Genomic DNA, 13,135 nt, shown 5'->3' with positions numbered 1-13,135 from the left:
CTAAATAAGAACTTGAGTCTGGAGCCCCACAAAACACAGAGGCGTGGTTCAGCACCGATGACATCACGCCGCCACGCAGCATGATGATGTCACTTGCACCTCTCCAAAATATTAGCGATTGAAAAGTTACATAACAATCTCGGTGATTAAACAGCAGCTGTTATGATAATCAGTCAGTAAAAGGAAATGGATTTGTTTGGTGTTAGCAACTACAATATTATTAGATGCTGGGTATATTGAAAGGAAGAAATATTTCCTTTATTGAACACAAAACACCATAAATTTAGGTAAACCGAAATTAGTTCATGTAATACACTGACATCCAAGAATTTATGTATAAAGAGTCTATCATTTAATTTTCAGACATTCAATTTCTATACTTGGTCACAGTCAAAAGGTCAAGAACCAACAAGTCAATAAGTTCCCAAGCTCCATATCGATATCACGTCACTGCCCTAACAAGTGGAGGGGAAGCAAGAAATAATTCACAAAAAAAATCCTCAGCTGCCTTTGGAGGGCAAATCTCCCCCAGCGTCCCAGGCCAGCGCGGGGTCCCAGAGAGCTCCACCAGTGCCAAAACCTCCCCAGCCCTGTGGCACTGGCGGCATCGGGCAGGGCTGTGGTGCCCACACCCCAGCACCCACTCTGCTGTCCTCGGGCTTCCTTTCCCCTCTTCACCCAGTGCAACACAAGAAAGAAATACGAGGTAGAAAAACTGATAGTTCCCACTCTATTTGAATAACAAGTGAAATCCTAAAAATCCCTCCACTGCATGTTATTACCAAGTGTATCTCCAGGTTTTATAGTGACAGGACTGTGCTATAATTTCTGAGAAAACCTCGGCATAAAGCTCCATAAACCCAACCACTCCTGTAATGTATCACCTTATCTAGTGCACAATCATTTCCACAACTTTTCATGTTAGTATAATTTGTTCAAAAATGGTAATAAATACATCCTTGAAGTCAAATAAGAATCATTGCACAATCTACTGTAACTTGTTCTTACTAGTGACAGTCAATCACACTACCAGGATCTCGCATGAAAGAAAATAAACATTTGGGTGTTGTGTAATTACAAACCTCACTAAAAGCACGCTTCCATCTTTAATCAACAAATATATGAAAGTGTGCCTGGCACAGCCTTTTGAGTGTGCCACCCAGCCTGGAACAGCTACAGCGCGAGGAAAGCACCGATCCCCGGGAACGGGAGCAAACCTTCTCTTTCTGTACTGGCCAAACCAACCACCAAGGCACGAAACCATGGAGTAAAAAAAACATTCCTGATTAAAGCCAAGAGAAGAGGAAGTCTAAGGAAAGCTTAATTTCTTCATCTCCAGGACATAAGACTCATCTGCAGCCAAAGTGGAATGAAGCGGATACTGCAAATAGTGTTGATGGTTTACCTCTGACATAACAATTTTAATTAAACCCAACACTTGATAAAAAATTTCCTTTTTAACACACAGCACCAAGCCAACACAACCTTCACAAAAAATCAGATGGATAACATTCCCATTTTAAAGACAAGAGAAGCAAGCTCTTGCATTCACTTCCGTGAGGGGGTGGCCGAGTTCGGGGTCTGCCCTACTGAGGTCACCACATCCCTCCTCACTCAAGGGGGAGGAAGATTTCTTCCCCAGCCAACAGCAGCACCAGGACCCAAACCAGCAACGCCAGGATTTCCTCCCCAGCATGGTCTTCTCCTGAAACAACGCCATCAGGGCTCTACTGGTACTGGGAGAGTTAAGGTCAGCTTCGGAACATTTTCATTACTCAGTTCTTTTGTTCAACAATCTGAAACCCAAAATGAGCAGCTGGAGCCCAGCAACGCTTCCTTTTGCTGCCTGTGAGAACCGACTTCGCAGCGCCGAGCGATGTTTTGTTCCTTCCAGTATCAAAAAGGTTCACTATGACAACTAAAGTTTTGGATTATAAATTCCTGGTGGGATTCTTTGGGCCAGGCTCTGGGGAGCTGTGGGCGACCGGGGCCATCACACTTCCCATGCAGGCTGCGCTGGGGCCCCTTTGTTGCGGGCGGGCGCCGAGGGCAGGGACGGCGGGCAGGGACCCGCAGTGCACGTGCCAGTTGTCCTGCGCTGACGTGAAAACCCCCGTGGCTGCGGGGAAACCGCCGTGGTTTGTGTCTCATGTGGTTCATGTTAAAAATTTCCCAACAGTGATAGACTTCAGCTGCCAGGATCAGGGAGAGCATGTGCATCCAGCATGAACAGCCCCCGCACGCAGCTCTGGGCCATTTTTTTATCCTTTTTCCTTTCTTTTAAATAACTATTGGGGCTCATAACAAGCACTGTCACTCCAGCACTGCTCCCCTGATTGACTTTGCGACAATGATCTCTGGAGGAGATGGGCACTCAAACAGCCACTCTGCTGCACTCAGGCAAAGAGGACTAGAGAGGCTCGGGTTGGCTATGCTTTGGATTTATTTTTTGCTAAATTTTTGTTCAATTTCCAGAATTACTTCTCTGATTTTTTAAAAAATGGTATTGCAAAAAGAAAACTAATCACAAAACTGTAGTAAAGCAACTCAGAGGCTGAATGAAAACCAGACATATACACACAAAAACTCCAAACCTCAAAAAACAAAGGAAAATTTGAACTAGATGAGAACATCTCATCTTTGAGCCATCCTGGAGCATCCTGCTACAGCAGAGGTCTCAGCACAGTGCTCTTATGTATCATATATGCTCTAATAAATAGGTTCAATGAGTTGAGTTAAGGGCAGAGTTTAACTATTAACTCCAAATTCCCTCACTCTTACGGCTCTAAGTCAATCCCTTAATGTTACTTTAACACAATTTCTGACAGTTGAATAAAATCTATGGTCAATATTACAACCCCTTCCTTCCTAAAGGAAGGAAAATACACGTGTGATTTGCATCAGAAATGGTGGGAAACGCTGTGGGTGACAAATGTCCACAGCCCCATTGGCCAGGAATCCGAGCCTTCCATTTGCCCTCAGCTGGTTGGGCCCTCACACCAATCCCCAAAACAGCAGAACTGGCAAAACCACCTCCACACAGGTACAGCTCTCAGCACAGGAGCCGTGAGCAGGCAGAGACATTAGAATACAAAGCTGTAAGATATATCTAAAATAATCCCACAAAAATCAGATGACACAAAGAATTCTAATACTTTCCTTTTGTTAAGATACAGTAACTGAGAATACAATGAAATTCTTCATGTTCAGTATCTCCCATTAGATCAATTAATATTCAGAGAAAGGCTTTAACATGAAGTTTAAATAATCATAGAAGGAGAAAAAGAACCACCAATGTTCTAGAAGCTTCTCTAGACCTTTCAATCAATTTTATTTATATGCAAAACCAAGAGAAACTCAGAAAAAACAAAGCTCCTCCTGATGCTAAAGCTCTCAATTTACTGACAGGCAAATGGCTTCATGCTGCCACTTAATCTCATTTCTTGCATAATGCCCTCTAATTAGCATATCAAAGTGAATTAATACTTCTAGGGCATTAGCAATGGGAAAATCTGCTCCAGGCTTCACAATAGCAGTTAAGCAAGAGCCAAGAAATCCTCAAAAACACCACAAACCACTTTGCATTGCAAAACTGTTCAATTTATTTATCCTCTCTCTCTAAACACTTTTACCGCACACTGTTTTACTACTGTTCACCAAACAAAATGATAATTGCCAAAGTTACCAGCATCTGTAATGCCTGTTTAGAATCTTAATTTAGATTGTGTACTTGAAGCTCTCTAGATGCTTCCATTGACCCCGTCATACACCACAGGACATACTGGAAACCTATAGTTCTTTTAAAAAATGCAGGCAGGATAATATTATGAAATAACCTTTTCCACTTACAATAAATGATTAAAAATTAAATAATCTATGACAAAGCCACCTGCTGGACAATGAGGAATGAGAGATTGGCTTTAAATGTTGATGCATGACTGAAGTATAGCAAAAGGGTTTGACCTGTAAACACATGATATAAACCCACCTCCCTTCCAGGTGATGGATTTCTATTACATGGGATATTCAGTGATTCACATTGTTATAGTCCCTGTGGCTGTGCAACACACATTGAACTGATCATTAACAAAAGAACTGAAACACCTAAAAGAGCATAAAATTAAAGTAAGTGCATAATGATTTTTGCTACATGCTTTTATGCAAAACACATTATTTTGATTCAATTCCTGACACTATAAACACATTTGAGCTGTTACAATCAGAGATCAGAGCTTTTCTCCTTTAAAAATGTTTTCAGATTCTACATTCAATCACAGGTCACTCTGCAAAATATAAATTCTAATTTACAAACAAGGTCTAAAACCCCCTGAAACTTCATCACCTTAGGGCTCCGCACCAGTCTTTGAAAATAGAAAAAGCACACAGAGGGGAAAAACAAAACAAACACCCAAACCCTACCCCCCAACACCAGTACTCCCACCCTAAGCCCAGGGAGGGCCTGGAGCACCAAAAGAAGGCCAGTGACAAAGAGTAGGAGAAAACGGCGGGGGTCAGAGGGGTTTTCTGCATTTCTGTTTGCAGCGTATGAAGGGGGGGAAAAAAAGGACAGGACTAACAAAATAAATTATGCTGGATATTTATCTGATACTTCGAGCCTTCCTAAAGAACGTGCATTACAGAAAAGCACACGGTGTTGAAGGACCAGGCTGATTTACCTTGGCTATTTAATTCCCTGCTTTCTCCCCCAGTCCCGGCAGCACGATGGAGGATCTCTAATGTCCAGCTGAGCTGCACAATTCATCTGTTTGGCTGATGAACTACTCCAACTCTATAAAAGCATGAACTGTAAGGGCTGACAGAAACTTTAATAATTTATATTAAATATTGATGTGAATTATTTACTCCATTCACACTTAAAGCCAGGAATTGCCTACCAGAGAAAAGCAAACGTGACAAAAGGTCAACACGCTGGTGAGAAAAGGCAGGCGGTGTCAGGCATGTGTTATCTGAACCATGCTGATCACCTTGATAAGCGAAGAGCATTAAACATGACTGCTGAGCAAACAAACAAAGCATTCTTCTCGGGGTGTCAATCGCGGCGCTCCGACAGCTCGGGCTAATTCCAGCGCGGCGCCGGGCGCGCAGCTCCGCTCGGGGCTCCGCTGCTTTGGGCTCGCTCGCGCACGGATTCACATCCATCCCCGCTGTTCATAAAAATATTCATCGAGCCATCATGTGCACCATGTGCGAGGAATTGAAAAACAGCCTAAAATCTGAGGACGGATCCAAACCGGACTGCCACGCGCTCCGCTCCGTAATTATTAATACAGCCTTCATTCAGATTTAAATATTGCGTTGCATTTGTAACAATTTAGAGTGTCTAATTCTGCTTATATTTGTCTACGGTAGACTGCAAATATCATTATATTAATGTTTCACACAAATCAATGTTTAAATTGAAAAAAGACAGCATAATATCCATATCATACAACTTTTCCATTGAAAGCTGCAGGAACGGAGCTTGATAAATGTGTTAAATCCTGTTAAAAAAAAAAAAAAAAAAAAGACTGCTTTGCATTCCCTACGTGCCATGATAATAATTTATCTCTGAATGCAAAAATTCCTTAACTTACAACAAGCATCCTAAGATACACCACACGGTAACTGCTATAATTTGGTGTTTTCAGATAAGCAAGCAAATGTGTCGAATTCAAAAATAAATGGAAGGATATGAAAGACAGCTATAAAATAAAATAAAATAAAATAAATAAAATAAATCCCTGCCCCTGGTTAAATTAGTATTGACAAGTAGGGCCAAATTTATCCTTTACAGAGGGGAAAAGAAAAAAATCTCTGGAACCACTAACCCCAGTACTCAAGGTGAAGACGGATATTTAAATGCAGCATGGAGCAGCAGCAACGGGAAGTGCTGAAGGTAAGGTGCAGTCTCAGGTTCTGTCAGACAAAATACCACGAATTTCTCTAATGCCCATAATCACCAAATCGCCATTTTCTCAACTAGAGAAGCGCCCTGGTAGAAATCCACAAAAGAACCCGGCTGCCGATAATGAATCTGTTGGAAACAGATGACCAAACGACAATCAAGACACTTTATTCAATTTATTTTTTCCTAGTAGGACATTTATGAAGGAAAGCAATGTCATTGCCATAAGGACAGTGCAAACGACCAAACGTTCTGCTGCACGGCATCATTTGTAATACATCTGCTGGCAATTAAAAAAATACATTCAAAAGTACAACTACTGGGTTGGTGACAAACCTTGGTACTGAGGCATGAGACGGGAAGCAAAAGCTAAACAATTTAAGCTGAGCTGGACGCACATAAACACCCAGCACCGACTTCTTCAGGTAGTCAGGGAACAACAAAATATGCATTTAGCAGCTTGGAAAAAAAAAAAAAAAAACAAAAACAAACAACCAGGACTGCTCATAAATATTTTAAACAGCTAAAGTGAGTAACAATAACATCACAGCAGAAATTTAGAAAACAGCCAAAATACACACACACACACACACACATGTGTAGCACACATACATGTATGTATGCTATCAGTGCCATTTCATTGTTCCATCCGAATCCCCTCACGTTCCGGCAGGACTGTGGGTTACAGTGCATTCCTGAGAGTTGTTCGCACCAAACAATAGTTTACAAACGCTGAAAAGTTGAAATTCGTGCAGTGCAAGGGCAGAGCGCTGCGAGTGGCTTTTTACAGCCCCACGGTGCCGACAGGGGTTAACATTTCCCAACTGTGCCAGAGGCAGGCGAAGGCAGCGCTGCTCCGAGGAGTCCCCTCGCCGCGGGTTCCAGGCTCTGCAGCATATTGACAAGGGGCGTTCCTGAGCACTCGGGCCGTGTCATCAATAAGGAGCTTTGCAGCCAGGCAGGGCCCGATGCCGCCCTTTAATCACAGGCCCGCCAGCGCACGGCTATTTACAGCTGTGGCAATAAAAATAAAGGTAACTTGCATGGGAACAGCGAGGAATTAACCCCGTGGCTAACACACGGTTTGCCTGGTTTTCGGAGCTTTTTTATTCATTCTTTAAAACAAAAATCTATGCAAGGGGAGAACATTCTTAATGAACATTTTCAGCCTCTCTCTTTAGACATAAAAAATAGTTGCAGCAGCCCGAGCAGCCGAGCAGGCCTTTTGCTTCCCCTGCGGACACCTCCTGCAGTCGAGAAGTTCATTAAGTTTTATGATCTTCCCAAGTCAGTCCTGCTTATAAGCCTCACAAAGGCCACAAATCTGGCAAACCATCATGTATGCCATTAGGCTTTACTAGGAAATGAATGCTATTTAGGGGTGGTGGTGACAGTAAATTCGGGGTTGGTTGGCAGCTATCATTGTTGCTGCTGGACTTGGGGAAATAAATAAATAAATAAATAACTGTAGATGTGTACACGGTTATGCACATGAATTCAGACATTTTTATAAACGTGTGATCCTGTCTCTACAAATGACTTTTAAAGACAAAACCCTGAATTATCTATCAGTGCAGTGCAGGACCTAATAATATGTTGTTCCATTGGGAAATAATTGCAATTCCCTAAGACATTTTAAGACTACAAGAATTAATATATTTTCACTTCTTCCTCCATAAGAATCACCAGAACCCCAGGTCGAGAAACATCCTGGAGGAAGCTTAGTAAAATCACCTATCTGAAGGTGCTTTAGTCAGTAAAAAAAGAGCTATTTTAAAAACCCCAAACAACGGTGTAAATCACTTTTTGATTCCTCCTGGCAGGACATGAGGAAACGGACTGTGACACAGGTATGCAACAGATGTGAGCGTGCACTGCAAAGGCAACTTCACCACATCCAGTGACACCTCGGGGAGCGGGCAAAGCACAACCAGACTGAGTCACCCTGCCCTCGCTCCCTTATCTTCCTATTGTATTGGAGGGGCTTCCGTAGAACTCCGGTATAATTTTTCTTTGAACTAATTAAAGCCAGAGGTGGCAGTTTCTTTATGAACACCGTGCTACCTTGTGGTTGCCTCTCAGAATACACGCGGCTAATAATAGTGCTAAAGCGCTTAAATGTATTATGCAGCACTTTTGAAAATGTTAGAATGTTAAAAAAGAAATGTCAGGCTAAATTCAGTAACTCAGTGATTTGCTTTGTACATGGTAAATACCTGACAGGGAGGAAAAAATAAAAATCTTCAGCTCCTGACCCTGTGTGAGGCTTTCAGAAATGAGATGCATCCATTAACCCTTCCCGGGAAGTGACAGAGTGGCTCCATGAAAACTGAGGATTCCTTCTCGTGCCCTCTACCAGCCAGTCTCACAAAGTCCTCGCTGACTCTACTGAAAACTATTAAAATGTAAATAAATACGTAATTCAATACAAAAATTACTTAAATATCGCATGACTTGTTTCTGAACAGACCTGACTGCTAGGCTCCCTCCTCACCTCTCCGAGGAAGACAGCGATAGAGGCATCATGGCAATTCCCACACCCAGGTAAACTTTGGTTCTGATCAGGAAGAATCAAACGCCAGCACATGACCCCACCGGAGGCAGGTTTAAGCACCTGGCAACTGTCAGACCACAAGACAACGCGGAGCCTAGGAGGAGAGGGGACACCTCTGCTTTAACTGCATCTCAGACCCTTCCTCGCGCCTCCAGTTTAGAATTGTTTGAGCTGTTCCCTCTGAGAACAGCTTCCAGAAAACAGGCTACAGTGTATTTTCACGTTTCCTTTGCTTTAGCACACTAACTAAAGCGCGCACAGACTTTTTACCTCAACTGGGAGACCCTGAGTGAAGGTTCCCTATCGGGAAGAGTTTTTGGTGGAGGTGTGGATCCATCTCCATCAATCACTCAGAGCATTAATCGTGTTCCTGACGTGCTGCGGGGCTGGCAGGAGCTCGCCTTTGGGCAGGCAGACGCCTTCACTCTTTGTTGGTCCTCAGCGATCTCACAAAAGAGAGATAACTTGAAAACTTGCTCGACTCCTTGCAGCACAAATGCAGGATCCCAACTTAGAAGCTATCACTGAAACAACCCCAAAAGGTTTCAGACCACAGAGTCTCCTGTCAGGTCCCCCTTGCCTGCAAGACGGCGGCGGCCTCACAAACACCAGTAATCCCACTGCTGAAAGGACTCGGGTTTTCTCCGCAGCTCACCTCTGACATGTGGCTGACTACACTTGCCTTTCAAAACACCGAGGCTAAGCCCTCTGCAAATAAAGCGACCGCGGGACCCACGCCTGCCTCCTTAATTGAAATGTGCCTCCTGCAAATGTCTGAACACCGAGGGCAGGTTGCTTTCTGGCTCCGGAGCAGGACGGGCAAAGAAGTTTAGGGAAAGGCAGGAAACAAACACAAGCCAAAGGAAAAGGGTTACGAGCCGAGCGAGGTGGAATGTAGGTAGGTGGGAAGGGAGAGGGATCATTCCCCTTATCCCGGGTAATATAATGCAACATAAAGCAGAATCAATCTTAATATTCACAACACAGTCAATACCCTAGTGCTTAGCTGTCAGCAGGAACTGAAGTGGATCCCTGGTAGCAAAGAAACCCTTGGACATAAAGCACCATAATTCACAGAGAACCGCTCACTTCGGGCTCCACCGCTCAGATTTGCAATGATTTCACGTTGGGTTGTTTTCGTCCAGTTTTATTTTTTCAGTGTGGAATTAAGCAGAACGTTATTGAGTATCACACAGAGCAAAAAAGCCAGGCAATGGCTCTAGCTATATGTGAATAAATGACTACTCATTATTAAATCCAGTCATAATAAATGCTTTTGTTATTGTTAAACGTTTTTGTTATTGTTAAATGTTCTTGTTTTCATTAAATATTATTCCCACTAAATGTCCTTGTTCTCATAATACAAAGCAGAATACTGTGCAAATTTTCTTCATTAAACAAACAAACAAAAAATTCTATAAATTCAGTGATGTGAAAAAATTGCAAAAAAACCTCCTAAAATGCCCGCAACAAAAGCACGGAGTTTATTCCTGTCGTGTTAATGTAGACGGAAATATATATATATATATATATTGTACTTTCGAGATGATTTTTGAGAATTTTGGCGTTTAAAAGCCCAGCGCCCGGGAGGCGCCGGAGCAGCGCCGGGCACAGGAGCGGGGCCGGGGCGCCCACGGCGGGGCCGCCCCGGGCTCGGCTCGGCGCCCCTGCCCCTCACAGAGCTCCCGGTCCGGTCCCGGGGCTCAGACCCGCGGCCACACCGCCCCGGGATGTCTTTCACACGCCGCCTGACGGAAACGCGGCGGCGGCGGGGCCGCGGGGGCCGTGAGGGGGGACCCCCGCGCCATTTCACGGCGCTCCCGCCACCTCGGGAGCCGCCGGGTGCCCCCGGCCCCGCGGGGCTCCCCCGGCCCGGCCCGGCCCCCGCCCCCGGCGGCGTGAGGGGCGCCGGGCCCGGCGGAAGGCGGGAGCGCTAAGATGGCTGCGGCGGCGGCGGCGCGGGCGGCCCGTACCTGTTTTCTCCTTGATCTCGCAGAGGACGCTGAACAGGGCGGGTTTCATCCTGTGGCAGTTCAGGGCGTGTTTCCTGCAAGAGAGCACAGGACAAGCGGTTAGCGCCGGGCTCCGGCAACATGGCGCCTTCCCCGGCCCCGCGCTGGGGCCGCTCGCCCCCCGGCCGGGGGTCCCGGGGCCGCGGGCAGCGAGGGCCGGCCGGAACCTCCCTCATCCCGCTCCACTTTCATGCGGAATTATCTTTGTGCAAACACCGCCCGAACGAGGGGGAAAAACCACCCCCCTCGTCCCCGTCCTGCGATATTAGAACTGATTTATTAAGGAGATTGGGGGGGGGGGGGGGGGGAGGTGTACAGAGTTAACATTGTTTTTGTATTTATTGTGATTTAATACAGCCAGGGTTCGGTTTGGGTTTTATTCACACACACACACCCTCTCCTGCAGCAATATCTGGTCAGATTTATAATTCGTCTGCTGCCACTTTGAGACAAGAAAAGAAAGAAAGAGGCAAAGTTGTACTTTGAGGGATGGCCGGACAGACAGACGGATGGACGCAAAGGCCGGTATCCAGCGGACAGCGTCCAGCGGGAACGGGCAGCATCAGCCACAGCCTCCCGCACCACAGTGTCGGCAGAACCATCGCATACTTCTACATTTATTATATCTTTTCTTTTTCTTTTTTTTTCTTTTTTTTTTTTTTAATAAGGAAAGAAATCATTAAATAGCAACTTGGCTCTGCCTTGGCTGCTGGTAATTTCTCTTACGGCCCCAAGAAGTTGCTCTTAATTGTGAGACTCCGGGTCTCTGCAGAGGAAGGAGCAGGAAGGAGAGAAACAAAAACCACACACACACACCAAAAATAATTTTTAAAAAATAATAATATTAATAATAATTTTTTTAAAAAGACAAGGTTTAATTAGACGAAACCAACTTTGCTTGTGCCTCATCCAGGCTTTGGTCAGTGATGGTCATGATCTGATGGAGGATGTCGCCGATGTCCTGCTTCCTGCCGTCGCCGTCAGCCCCTTCGTGTCCGTGGGGAGGCGGCAGGGCCATGCCCCCCTGCACCGAGTGCCCGGCCAGGTTCACGCCGGCCAGAGTCTGCAGCATCCTGGACTGATCGTCCATGGCTCCGGGCCGGGCCGCGCTCCGGGCGGTCACGGCAGCGCCTGCCCCGCTCAGTCCCAGTGCCGCGCTCCTGACCGCGCTCTGCACACACACCGAGAAAAAGGAAAAGGGAAAAAAAAAAAAAAAAGCCAAACAAAACAATAACAAAAAAAATGTAGTATTTGTGTTTTGACCGGATCTCAGCTGTTTATTCCACTCTCTTCTCCTTCCCAGGGCAGTAAATCACTCTCTTCTTTAGTTACAATCTTCTTTCATCATCATCATATTGGTGCCTCGGATAAATGAGCTGAGCAGATTTCTGTGAGGTTTTCCTGGTACAATCTTCCTCCAAAGATTTTTTTTTCCTTTTTTTTTTATTTTTATTGTTGCTTTTTTGTCTTTCCCCACTTGTCCAAAAATCTTCTTCGCAAAAAGGCAAAATTAAAAAAAAAAAAAATACAAAATCAAAAAAACTCGCTTTCAAATCCTTCAGAAGTTGGGAGGGTGCAAACAGCAAAAACCACAACAAACCAGCGAACACCCCCACCCCCAAATTGCAACATAAAAAAGCCAAGAAAACACAATCACAGAGGGAAAAAAAATTAATCGCCCTCCCCCCCAAATAACAAACGATCCCAAGTCTGTGCACGGGGGTGAGACAGCAGCAATCAAAAGTTTGAACTTGTGCAAAGAAAAGAGCGGAAATAACGGGGAAAGAACTGTAAAAAAATTAATTACACACTCTCTGCAAAGCAATGTGCAAAAATATCGGCCCGCCGGAATTTATGAGCCCCGCGCCCGGTGCCCGCGCGTGTTTTATGTTGTTTGATGGCCGCTCCGGTGAGGGATTGACAGGCTGCCAACGCCACTCACTCACCGCAGACGTGTCACCCTGTGAAGGAGCCGAGCGGCGCGCGAGAGGGAGCGGAGCGCCGGCCCCGCCCCGCCCGCCGGCCCCGCCCCGGCCCGGCCCGGCCCCGCCCCGCCGGGCGGTCCCGCCGCCCCGCCCCGCCCCGCGCGGGGCCCCGCCCGCCCCGCTCCGCGCGCGCGGCCTTCCCGCCGGGCCCAGCGGCGCCCGCGCTCCCGGGGCGGGCGGGAGGCGGCGGCCTCGTGCGGGAGCGACGGGCGGGCCGGCCAATCGCTGCTCGAGAGGGGCGGGCGGTGGCGGCGGGGTCAGCCAGTCAGCGTGCAAAGGGAGGCGCCCGTGCCCGCCTGCCCCACGGCGGGCCCCGCCCCCGTCTGAGGCACTTGTGATTGGGCCGTTCGAACGGCGGCGTGGGCGGGGCGAGCGGCCCGGGCCCCGCCCCCGTTGCTGTGGTGACGGCGGCCGGGGCCGCGCGGTCCCGCCGGACCGGGCCCGGGGCCTCCCGAGCTCCGGGGGCGGCGGAGCCGGGCCTGCCCCGGGGACACAGCACGGCCGTGCGATGGAGCCCCGGCGCTGGATGACGCGTCCCGGGCCGGTCTGTGGCGGCCCGTGCCTGGAGCCTGTCCCCGCGGAAAACCCGCGGGACAGAGGAGGAGCCCATGGCACAGCCGGCCTGGCTCAGGTCGTGCGTTACCTGGGCTAGTTGCACGTTATCTTTTTGTAAATCTGC

The 13,135-nt window shown here is 47.0% G+C and overlaps 1 protein-coding gene across 5 annotated transcripts in view; it reads right to left on the bottom strand.

Annotated features, from left to right (window-relative positions):
* PBX3 (PBX homeobox 3) overlaps window positions 1-12,501 on the bottom strand; it is a 102,065-nt gene extending 89,564 nt beyond the window's left edge. For 2 of the 5 annotated variants that reach the window (XM_066201215.1, XM_066201219.1), the window contains exons 1-3: window positions 12,283-12,411; window positions 11,365-11,960; window positions 10,433-10,506 (exon numbers count right to left, since the gene is read on the bottom strand). In XM_066201215.1, the coding sequence (XP_066057312.1) occupies window positions 10,433-10,506; window positions 11,365-11,561 (271 nt within the window). In that variant the 5' untranslated portion in view covers window positions 11,562-11,960; window positions 12,283-12,411. The other 3 variants (XM_066201217.1, XM_066201218.1, XM_066201216.1) reach the window with 3 other exon arrangements.
* Between the last annotated feature and the right edge of the window lie 634 nt (window positions 12,502-13,135).

Source organism: Chamaea fasciata, unplaced genomic scaffold (assembly GCF_029207755.1).
Source record: "Chamaea fasciata isolate MVZ Bird 193981 ecotype frontalis unplaced genomic scaffold, bChaFas1.0.hap1 SCAF_20, whole genome shotgun sequence".
Lineage (NCBI taxonomy): Eukaryota > Metazoa > Chordata > Aves > Passeriformes > Sylviidae > Chamaea > Chamaea fasciata.
Note: the sequence above shows the minus strand (reverse complement) of the source record. Positions and strands in the feature narration are given on the sequence as shown.